General features: G+C 38.8%; 1 protein-coding gene across 2 annotated transcripts in view; it reads right to left on the bottom strand.

The window, feature by feature from the left end:
• The window catches only part of STK39 (serine/threonine kinase 39), a 323,317-nt gene that overhangs the window by 50,374 nt on the left and 260,903 nt on the right, over positions 1-12,040 (bottom strand). For both annotated transcript variants that reach the window (XM_043998694.1, XM_043998695.1), the window contains exon 15: positions 7,496-7,548. In XM_043998694.1, the coding sequence (XP_043854629.1) occupies positions 7,496-7,548 (53 nt within the window). The remainder of the gene's footprint in view (positions 1-7,495; positions 7,549-12,040) is intronic.

Here is a 12,040-nt window from a genome sequence, read left to right as displayed (position 1 = left end):
TACAAAATAGCAGCAAAGAATCAAATGATTCACACGACATGAATTTCTAGTGGGGTCACAGAAAATAGCACCTCCTAATTTTTATGTCCTTGCAAGACAGCAATAAATTTAGGAAAAAAATTTTTACTCAATTTCTGTGCTTGTCACATGTCCCATTGTTGTGTACATGGTGGGTGCTCAATAATGTTTGTTGTCTGGCTTAATAGCCCTTCATTCCCCTACCCCATTCATGCTTGAAGTTATACTAGATTTTACAGCACAAAAGGGCCGAAAAAAATGAGATATTTTAATGGAGCAAAAATGAGGGATAGTCCTGGAGTGTGGCCAAGGCTATTGACATTCACAAATGGCTGTGAATATCAGCACTGCTAAGCACTGGGTGGAGCCATATTAAAAATTCTGAAAGACAGCAGGTTGGCTGACTGCATAGGGCACTCCTCTGTGTTTTTGTGACTGGCATCCTGTGAAAATGCTGCTATACTCCCATCAGATCTCAATGATAAGGCATGATAAAATGATTCTATTAAATACAGTGAGAATAGATTTGGCATACCCATGAATTCTTCCTTAAAAGTTATGGTAAACAGGCAGCTAGGTGGTGCAGTGGATAGAGTACTGGCCCAGAATTCAGGAGGACCTGAGTTCAAATCCAGCCTCAGACACTTGACACTTACTAGCCATGTGACCCTCTTAACCCTCATTGCCCCCCCCTCCAAGTTATGGTAAAAATGCATGTATTTCCAAGATATAGGCCTGCCCGCATACCCTAGCCTAGGGGAAGGGGCCCCAAGACTCCAAGTGACTTGGGACTCAAAAATGGGGAAATGACTGATCCCTATCTGAGGAGAAGGGCTGGAATGGTTCCAGTTATCTACTGGCTCTGGGGAAGGTCAGTTAGTTTAGCTAAAAATCAAGGATTGAGGCCAGGTCTGAGAACTAAAACTAGTCTAGTGGGAACAACCTTGTAATAAAAAGATTAGTAGCAGCCTGTTGAATTGGAACAGCAAAACCTAGAATCTGGTTTTTCATCAAAGCTATAAACCAGCAGAAAATCTAGTTTTGTAGAATCTACATCAGGGACCATGTTGGAGGAGACAGGAGAAGGAAAAACTGTGGAATGGGGGTAGAGTGTTATTTGTGGGGTTAGAAAGACCATGGTTTAGGAGCAGCTAGGTGGTGCACTAGATAAAGCACTGCCCTGGATTCAGAAGGACTGAGTTCAAATCCAACCTCAGACACTTAACACGTACTAGCTGTGTGACCCTGAGCAAGTCACTTAACCCTCACTGCCAAGGTTGGGGGGGGGGGGAGAAGAAGACCATGATTTAAATCCCAGAGCCTCAGACATTGGCTATTACCAATAGTAATCCTGAACAACTCACTTAACCTCACCAAGGGGAAGTTTTCTCATCTGTAAATGGTGACTATAATAACACCTACTTCACAGGGTTAATGTATACAAAGTACTATATAAATGTAAGCTGTCACTATTAAGAGAGAAATGGAGCAAATGACTTCTGGGTTCAGAGTATGAAGAAGTTCAGGAAATGCCCACTATAAAATATCCCAAGACCTGAAAAATGGGAAAAAATGGCATTGGGGTGCAGACAGGAATAATCTTTTTCTTGCTGGTAAATTGGGGCATTGAGAGGTGAGGTCGGGCAGAAAAGGCTTAATTAAGCCTCCATCCAGGCTGAGGGTGAGGTATCCTGGAAATCACTGAAACTGAAAACTAGCTTCAAAGAAGGGTCTTGCCCTAAACTCTATGATCCTATTCATACTCAAGGCTGAAAAAGCAATTTCTGCAGAGCTGGGAAGGCCAGCTCCCGGCCAACAACAATGAAACTGGAAACTATGCTATTACCACAACCAAAACAGAAGAGAAGAAATTTCAACAGGAAAGAGCTAAGGAGAACAGTGCCCATTTTCTACAGGTGGGGAAGATCAGGACTGAGTGAGCTCTCTGAGTTTGTTAACCTTTTCCCCAACACCAAATATGCTTACCTGTAGTGCTCCTAATAAGTCTTTTCCTATCACCTATGAGATCAATGAGCTGTTACTGGGATACAGAAATGGGGGCCTATTATGATTTCCCTGCAAAGAGAACCCTCAAAAGCTAGGGGTAGAATGGCACCTTGAAACCTGAAGGAGGCACTGATGAGACAAGGCATAGGCCTAGCTGCTAGAGAAGAAAAATAGGAAATGAGGTTCTGCTGCATCCCAACTACATAAGGGTCATGGGGTTTATAGAGATGGAGTTGGAAGGACCTCGGAAGTGGTGTTTTGACAGGATTTTATTTTGTATTTGTGCAGGTTACTGCTTCTCACAACTAAAGTCTGAGGGAATGGTTGATGACTGTCAGTGCATATTTACAACAGAAGACAGAATCATAATCTTCCAATATAAAAAGTAACATTTGCACTGTTTATTTTATTTTCTTTGGGCCCAAACCTGGAATTTCTTTAGTGTAGAGTGTACCTGTATTCTACATTAGTGTAGAATTGCCATAAAAGAAACTCTCTGGGTTAATGCAGATCAGCAATTCTTTCAGCAACTTACAGTCTACTAGAGTTAGTTGCCTGGGGCAATGAAAGGTTAACAGATCTGCCTGGAGTCACAGGCAGTCAGAGATAGGACTTCGATCCAGGTCTTCCTGACTCTATTACATACTCTATTCACTGGACCCTCCTGCCTGTCATCATAAATATGGACAGGAAAATAGGTAAATTATTCTTCTGCTCCCTGCAGAAAATATCCGAAATGTCAGTAGACACTACTTCTAATGACTTCTAATTTGCAATATTATCATAGGAGAATAGACACATTGTGCCTCAGTTACTAACTGGCCAATTACAGCAATGCCCAACGAATGCTGCCTGATAGCAGAAGGCCTTCAATACTGTCTGGCAACTGAGAGCAGAAAACTTTGATGAAAAAATGGCAGCTGATGTTGCCAAAGCAAGCACAACTGGTACAGAAACAAGAATCCATTTCTTTGTTGCCAGTGAAATTACAATTGATTTTTATTGCAATGTTCGTTTTTAATCCCTCAGATAAAACGAAACAAGATATAAATACCAATGAGGTCCTTGCTGGTATTGTTTCAAAATTCATCTTCTGCCGTGAGGTTTTATCCATATTGCCTGGTAAATATTTTTACTCCAAATTTTGTAGAAAATTGTTAAGTCCCCTGGCGTCATTAACTGACTACTTTCAACTTCTGATATTAACTATAATAGCAATTACAGAGGTTAACATTAATCCTCAGAGATAAGAATGAGAACTTCTGCTTAACTCTATTAATGGAATAAGAATTAAGACTCTAACCAAAACAATGCTGGTTGTAAAACTATGAGAAATGTTGGTGATTTATTAAGCTATGCTTGAAGGCAAATGAATGACCAAAGAGGAAAGGATGCTGCCTGGCAGATGGTATGGTAACAGAAAAAGTAGTACTACTCAGTTCTTGCCTTTGCTTGTATTTTTTCTACTAAAGAACCTTCTCTTGTGAAGCCCCGAATTCCATTTCCTCTTCTTCAATCTCAACAGAAGACCTCCTTTACTGAAATGACACATCCAAGTGACAGGAAGTCCTTTACCTCTTTTGAGCCTTATTGTCTTCACCTGAAAGCTCAACCCCATTATCTCTTGTCTACTTCAGTATGTAAGTCTATCAAACAGGCCCCCTCTCCTCTGTCGCCTATCTCACCATATTGGCTCCGTGTCCTTGGCTCACAAAATACTCACAGGGCTACCCCCCCCCCCAAGCCTTCCCCTTGACTCTGCTACCTGATGAAGCCTGCCGGCCTTCCCTCCCTCTCTCTCCCCCCTACTGCCAAACCTCCAGAAAGATTAGTCCACCCTGGCCAAGTCTACTTCAACAACTACTCACTCACTTCTCAACACCTTACCCACCACTATTGAAACAGCTCATCTCTAAGACTTTGGTCATCACTAAATCCCACATCCTCCCCTTTCCCCCTGCCTGAGAACATCTGATATTCTCCCTTTGCATCTGGCACTGCTGACGACACCACTTATTCTTGTTATCCTCCGCCTTCAATGAGTTTCTGTGATATTGCATCCTCTTCCTACCTGTTCACCATATCCTCTGCATTCTCCTCCTGCACTTAAATAGGGGTCTCTCCTTCCTCTCCCCAACAGAGTTTTAAGGTCTTGTCCTCTTCTTTCCTCTCTACATTCTTTCAAAGGTGATCTCAACCAGTCTTATGGTTTCAATGATTACCTCTATTAAGTTGCTTCCAAATCTCTATCCAACACCCTTAACCTCTACCCAGAATTTCAATTCCATATTTCTAGCTGCCTGTGGTTGGTGATCCTTGCCTTGATTTCCTGCTGGCATTTCAAACTAATTATATCCAAAACTTACTTCATCTTCTCTCCAAGACCAATTCTTCCTCCCAATTTCACTCTTTCTCCTGATGGCAACAATGTATTCTCAATTAAAAAGCTTAGAACAGGGGCAGCTAGGTGGCACAGTGGATAGAGCGCTGGCCCTGGAGTCAGGAGTACCTGAGTTCAAATCCAGTCTCAGACACTTAACACTTACTAGCTGTGTGACCCTGGGCAAATCACTTAACCCCAATTGCCTCACTTTAAAAAAAAAAAAAACAAAAAAAAAACTTAGAACTTTGGTATCCTCTTTGGCTGTTCTTTCTTTCTCCATCTAATCAGTTGTTAAAGCCTGGCAATTATTCCATGACAATATTTCTTGCAATCTTCTATGTTCCATTTCTAACTCAAATACCCAAATCTCACCCCCCATCAACTCCCTCATATCTCCCTGTTTCTAATCTATCATTTTACCAAACCATCTTTCACATTGCTATACAAGTGACTGTCCTAATGTACTATCTCATCATATCACTTGTACTTTCAAAGACCTTCATTGAACCCCGCTGCCTCATCCTGCTGACCCTCCACAACCTACCTTTGCAGCCATCTTCATATGACTTCTCTTCACATTCTCTAGATTCAAATTAAAATGAACTAATTCTTGGTCCTCCATTTTCATCTTACCCTCCCCTAAATTTTGTTTTTGTTGAAATTGTCACTCATGCATGAAATTAAATCCCTCCCTTACTGCCAACTCCTACACTCTGTTTAGATTTTTGTTTCCTCCAAGGCTCAACTGACTTCCTCCTCCCTCATGATGTTTTCCCTAACTACCAGAGCAGAAAGTAGTCTTATCATTCTCAAATTCCTTTTAGCAATTACCCTGGGCCTCCCTTTTGTACTCATCATTGGTATTTGCATGCATGTTAAAGTCCCTCCATCTCTACTCCTCCTCCCATCCTCCTCCATTAGATTATAAACTACTTGAGAGCAGGATCTGTGTCATATTTATCTTGCTATTTTCAGTGCTTAGCAAAGTACCCTACAAAGGGAAGGTGATTAATATTTTCTGAAATGAGCCAAATTAACTTTAGATCCAAGAATAGAGATTTTAAAAGTTAATGGAAATCAAAAGCTGTGAGGAGATAGGAGTTTTTGGCTGCCCTCAATGAATTTAAGTCACTAAGCCTGGAAGAACTATATCACAGGGTAATAAAATAAAACTTGTGGATGTAGAAGACTAAAATTTAATACAGGCAGTGTGTGAAAAAACTATGGAGGAAAAGAGTGCCACAGGACTGGAGGACAGGCAAAATATACCAATTTTCTAAAAAGAGGAAGAAGGAGGATTCTTCAAATTATAGGTCAGTAAACTTGACTTCAATTCCCAAAAGAATTTTAGAACACACTATTAAAAGAATAGTTTATGAGCACTTAGAAGGGGAAGAGGTAAATATCAGAAGCCACCAAGCATCATGTCAGACTAAATTCATTTCCTTTTTCAACAGAGTAACTAGACTGGTAAATCAAAGTAATGTCAGAGGCATAGTATATGTACCTGGATTTTATCTAGGTATTTTAAAGATTCAATCAAGACACCCTGGTAGACAAGATGGAGAGATATGGGCTGGATAAAGACAGTAGAGTTAGAAAGATTTGGAACTTACTGAATGATTAAATTAAAGAATGGTGATGAAGGTCACCCTAAGACAATCTCTAAAGGAATGTCCTAAGGACAGATCCTTATTTTAATTGGTTCAATGATTTTATCAGTTACTTGGACGGTGACATATTTTTCAAATCTATATAGGGGCATGAAGCTGTGAAGTCAAACACATTGGAAAAAAGAATTAGGATCCAGAAAGATCTCAACAGGATAGAACAATGGGCCAAATTTAAGAGAACTCCTGGCGCTGTAGCTTAGTGAAAACAGCACCGGAATTGGAAAGTCAGAAGATATTAGTTTAAGTTGTTACTTTTCCACTGAGTATTCACCTGACCTTGGGCAAGTCACTCACTCAATCTCCCTGGCTGCCTCAACATTAGAATGAGTGCATTGCAGTAACCAAGGAATGTCCAAATGGGCTGGCTGTCTTGCATGGCTGTAAGGGGATATATATGGCTATTTCCACAGTACAACCCTGCCTCACTAACTGGTGATGTTTACTATGAAGAACAGAAGACTTATTAGAGAGGATGACATAGTTGACTCCAAGTATATGAAACACTATCATGTATGGAAAAGGCAATTACTTTTGTTTACTTGACTCTAATATAAAAATGGGTGAATGGTACAAAGAGAGTTCGGTCTGATTTAGGGAAAAAATTCTAAACAGTAAGCACTGTTCAAGAGTGGAATGATATCTAGGGAAGTAGAAAGGTTTCTATCACTGAAGGTCTACAAAAATAGAGGCTGGGTGGCCATTTCTTAGGAATTTAGGAGGGAGCTGGGGCTGAAGTATGGACTGAACTTGATGACTTCTGAAGTGTCTTTAGACTCTGGGATTCCCTAAACATTGACTGATGTGCATTACTTTATTTAATCACTTGAAATATTTTTATTTTGCAAAGCAACTGGGTCACCCTGGACAGTACTAAAAATTTACCTAGAATACAAAAATTCTATTCAGTTGAAACATAGACATTGGGTTTACACATATTTACTAACATCTAAAGCAAATACAAAATTTTCCATCAATTTCTTACAACATAAACTTCCATAACAGCACAAGAGAGAAGGTAAAATCAAAGAATGTTATAATTCTCAGTAGAGTAGTTGTCTGTTGCTGGTTCTTATTAGGTTTTCTGTATAATTCTCATTAGGTCTATCCTGCTTTCTTTTAAGCTCTACTCCAACAGTATCAGTGTCTATTTCCAGGGGTGAGCTAATATATACAGGTATCATATATTTTATTATATATGTTCACATACACAGTACAGAGTATAGCACTGAGACTCAAGTGAGCAGAAGGATTTTGGTTTGGAACTACTAGAGTAAGATGAAATTTCTTTTCTTCTTTTTCTTTTTTTTTTGGGGGGGGGCAGAATTTGAAACAGTAATTTATTAACCCCAAACCAGTAATCAATTTCTGAAATGCGCTTTTGGGCAATAAAAGAATAATTTCAATTAAAACCTACCTCTTCCTGGAGTAAACTCAAATCGTATATCATTAAGTTCCTTTCTGGAGTTCCTGAAATACATTACACACAACACATTAAAATCTAATGAAGCGATGCTTAATCAAACTAAATGTATTCCAATTTTTATACAACTTGATGTTAATATGCAAACAGCATTTTACAGTTTGATGCTATAGTATTCCCTCGACTCAAAGACATATATATCAAGACATAAATAAAGGAAAGGACTTATGGAATTGAACAGCATTTGCCTAATTGTAGTACTTACCTCACAAAACTAATGATAATATTTATTTTTCAGAAATTTGCACCATATTGGTAACCTCAAATCAAACTTGATAACTGAAATTCCTAACATCATATTATACTGCCCTGTTTTATATCCACTTATCCCAATCAATCAAATGCTATTTGCTTCCTTAATTCTGTTCATAATTTCCAAGGCATACTTGGCTTTGAACAAATCACATATGAGCAAGCAACAAAAATGTGTACGAGTATTTTCAAGTAATGGAATAAGGCTAGGACTCATGATTTCATTGGCAACAGAAATTCCCAGATGAGGAAATTCCCTCTACCAATGTAGTCTGGCACCTTGCCTCTAAAATAGTCTTAGAAAGTTGCTTCCATCTATAATAATGCCACAAATTAAAACTGCACTTTACTGTTGACTTTAGCTTTTACTTTTATCATCTCGTTTTACCCTCCTGATAACTTTTACAAAGAAGACTAAATTCTGGAAGAGTTGAATAACTGATCCAAAATCAATAGTCTGGTATGACAATTTGTAGAATTTGATCCCAAACTCTTTATGCTATACCAAAGTCCCAACATTATAACCATACAAAGGAGAAAAAAACCCAGCATTAAGATATGAATTATGGGGGGGGAGGGCGCAGCTAGGTGGTGCAGTGGATAAAGCACCAGCCCTAGATTTAGGAGGACCTGAATTCAAATCTGGCCCCAGACACTTGACACTTACTAGCTGCATGATTCTGGGCAAGTCACTTAACCCTCATTGCCCCCAACAAAATAAATAAATAAATAAATATGTATAGTAAAGAATTAATTGTTATTTGAGGTTTTTATGCCTCCCTGCGCACTGGCCTGGGGCTCTGCAAACAGCATGGTGCTCCACCCACTGGTTGTAGCCGTTGCCATGGCACTGGCACCTCAAGTCATCACCACTCGCTGCCGCCTACATGGGCCTGGCAAAATTATAATGATTGGAAGCCTAGTGAGGGAAGTCATGTGACTGTCAGAGCGGCCAGACAATTGGTTGGGGGCTGTGTGGGGTTTTGGGGAATGGGGAGAAGTCGCCATTTTAGCTGGAAGTTGGACCGCAACAGGAGCGGGGCTGTGTATTCTCAGCTGATTCCTGGTCAGTGGTATTTTTTTTTCAGGTTGTATAATTTCCCTTTCCCCATTTTATTTCCTTTCCCTTGATCCTACTGATCCTGTTTGTGGTGTTTTTTTTTTAAGTTCATTCTTGTTAAAATAAATCCTGTTCTGTTTTGAGGGAGGCTGCCAGTCTCCTTCCTTGCCCCAATATTGCGGTGAGCCACTTAGCTAACACTCCCCAATTAAAATTTGGTCCCCACTATATATATATATGAACTATGTTACTAAAGACTGCAACAGGGAGGTCCTTGGAGAAGTCCTATGATGAGCTACTTTCTATTGAAAATTCTAGAGTTCATGTAATACAATATTAAGGGACTATATCACCTAATGAACTTATAGTTTTGTTTTTATGCAGAGAGGGAAAATCTGTGATTTCACTGAGGAAGGGAAGTGCTGACGAGGAAATTCCCTCGACCAATAAAAAATATAGCACCTGATCTGTAACTTATGATCTAGGGCACTGAGAGGTTGAGGCTAGTAGCTAGGATCACAAAGGCAATTTTCATAAAGATTAAAGGGATGGGGAGAAGAATGACTAATAAATATCCATTTAAAAGTTACCAAAAAATTGAGGAAATGGAACAATAATACTGAATACATCAATGGTTTTTCCACTTATGCTAATGTTAAGAAGTGAAGGCATGAATATATATGCGTGTGTATACACAACAGACAATTTGGAAAAAATCTTTCTTTTTGACTATGTTCTATTATAGGGCATACTGATATAAAGCACATTGAATGAATGCAACAAAGAACTAATAAAATAAAGCACAATTTGAAAAATTGCAATGGAAAAGCTAGACCAAACAGCAATTACTAAAGGAAGAAAATACATTAGACTAAATCACTGAACTGTTAAATCATCTGACCAAAACCTACAGGGAAAGAATATCTGAATAATGCTGTATTTGAATCATCCTGACTTTCCTTTTACTATAGTTAAGCTCTACACTGGTGCTGCAACCTGTTTCCAAGTGATGCTGGGTTCCCAGGTTATAGCAGAGCCATGCAAACTCAAGCTGGGCCTATCAAGCTGGAAAGGTTTTGGTGTGGATGTGCCCATAGGTTACTGTCTGAAAACCAGCCTGAGGTAAGAGAGGCCCATTTATAGCAAGAGTGGGAAGCTGGGTTGGTAAACAAAGAATTTAAATGGACAAAAACAAAATCTGAAGCAAAAAAAACAACAACAAAAAAACCAACCAAAAAACAAATTAAGTTTATTTAACTTACTATGTGAAAAAAAATTAAATACCCTTTAGAATATGAAATTCTCTACTCTAGAGTTTCCCAGACTAGGTTCATGGGCTCACAGCTTTAGGATTAGAAGGGACCCATTTTCCAATCCCCTCATTTTGTAGTTCAAGTAACAAGCCCAGAGAGATTACACCACTACAAAACACTTTTAGGATTGAAATATATTGATGGATTCCATAAACGTTGGGGCATAAAAAGACTTATAGGATAACAAAGGACAGGTGAAATTTTGGAGTAAAGTAAAGCCTATTTTCTTTTTTCAATAAACATTTTTATTTAAAGTTTTAAGTTCCAAAATCTCTCCCTCCCTGCTTCCCCTCCTCCTTCCCTAAGGCAATAAGCAATCAGATATAGGTTATACATGTGCAATTATGTAAAACCTTTCCATATTAGTCATTTTGCCCAAGAAGACTGGAATAAAAGAAAAAATAAAAGAAAGTGAAAAATGGCATGTTTCAGTTTGCGTTCAATCAATATCAGTTCTTTCTTGGAGGTGGATAGCATGTTTCATCATTAGTCTTGGATCACAGTATTGCTGAGAATAGCTAAGTCATTCACAGTTCTTCATGGAACAATATTGCTGTTACTGAATACAACATTCTCTTGGTTCTATTCACTTCACTATTCATCGGTTCGTGTAAATCTTTCCAGGCTTTTCTGAAATCATCCTGCTTGTCATTTCTTGTAGCACAATAATATTCCATTACAAACATATGTCACAGCTTGTTTAGTCACTCCCCAATTAATTGACCTCCCTTTGATTTCCAATTCTTAGCCACTTAACCTACTTTCAAGAAAAGGTAATTCATTTTATATGAACATTTTTGTTGTTCAGTCGTTTAGTCATGTTCGACTTTTTATGACGCCATGGACCAGTTTTCATGGGGTTTTCTTGGCATAAATACTGGACTGGCTTGCCACTTTCTTCTCTAGTTGACTAAAGCAAACAGAGGTTAAGTGATTTGCTGAGGGTCACATAGCTAGTGTCTGGAGCCAGATTTGAACTCAGGTTTTTCTGACTCTACACCCAGCACTTTATCTACTGAGCTACCTAGCTGCCTCTTTATATGAACATAATTTCCTACTTAATATTTTAGAGGGGAAAACATCTCCAGCATCAACATTTTCTGGTGTATTTCTACTCACACCTACAATACCTAGACACCACTATTTAAATTAGCTACTGTTCATGTTACCAAAGCTGTTTAGTTATTCCTTTATGAATCCAAATCTAACATATTCTCTTCCTTTGAAAAGATCACAATGATGGATTGTTAGCAGTAGACTTGTCCCATCAAGATGAAATATAGTTGGAGAACCACCTAATTGGATCTGACTACTGAAGGTCATTCTTTTATAAAGAATTAATCTCTTCAATCTCATCCTTAACACCTTTAATTGAAAGTACATTTACTTTAATTGATATGGCACAGGATACTCTTGATTTCAAGGAAACTAAAGATTTGCATGATTTAAGGCCAGAAATTATGTCAATGCAATTTTATGAAGGCAGCCTTAAAGAAAAAACAGCCAAGTTTCAAAACACGGGCTTTCTTAAAGGTAAATAAAGCCTTTCGGGTAGATCGACTTGTGCCTATTACCAAAACGCTATAAAATCCCAAGGGACAGTAGTAAACTCACTGCATCTAAGTCAATGGAGAAGGGACCTCTTTCTGTTATGAAAACATAGAGCTCTTCTATCAGCAGGAAGAATGGCAGAAGTGCTAGATTTGGAGGTAGAGGACCTACGTGTAAATCAAGGCTCTGCTACTTACTGTGTGATTTAAGGCAAATCATTTAACCTCTCTGAGGCTCAGGTTCATTCACTCCTTGATGACCTCTAAGGCCTCTTCCTGCCCTAAATTCACCATCCTATGAAGT

The sequence above is a fragment of the Dromiciops gliroides genome, chromosome 3 (assembly GCF_019393635.1).
Source record: "Dromiciops gliroides isolate mDroGli1 chromosome 3, mDroGli1.pri, whole genome shotgun sequence".
Lineage (NCBI taxonomy): Eukaryota > Metazoa > Chordata > Mammalia > Microbiotheria > Microbiotheriidae > Dromiciops > Dromiciops gliroides.
Note: the sequence above shows the minus strand (reverse complement) of the source record. Positions and strands in the feature narration are given on the sequence as shown.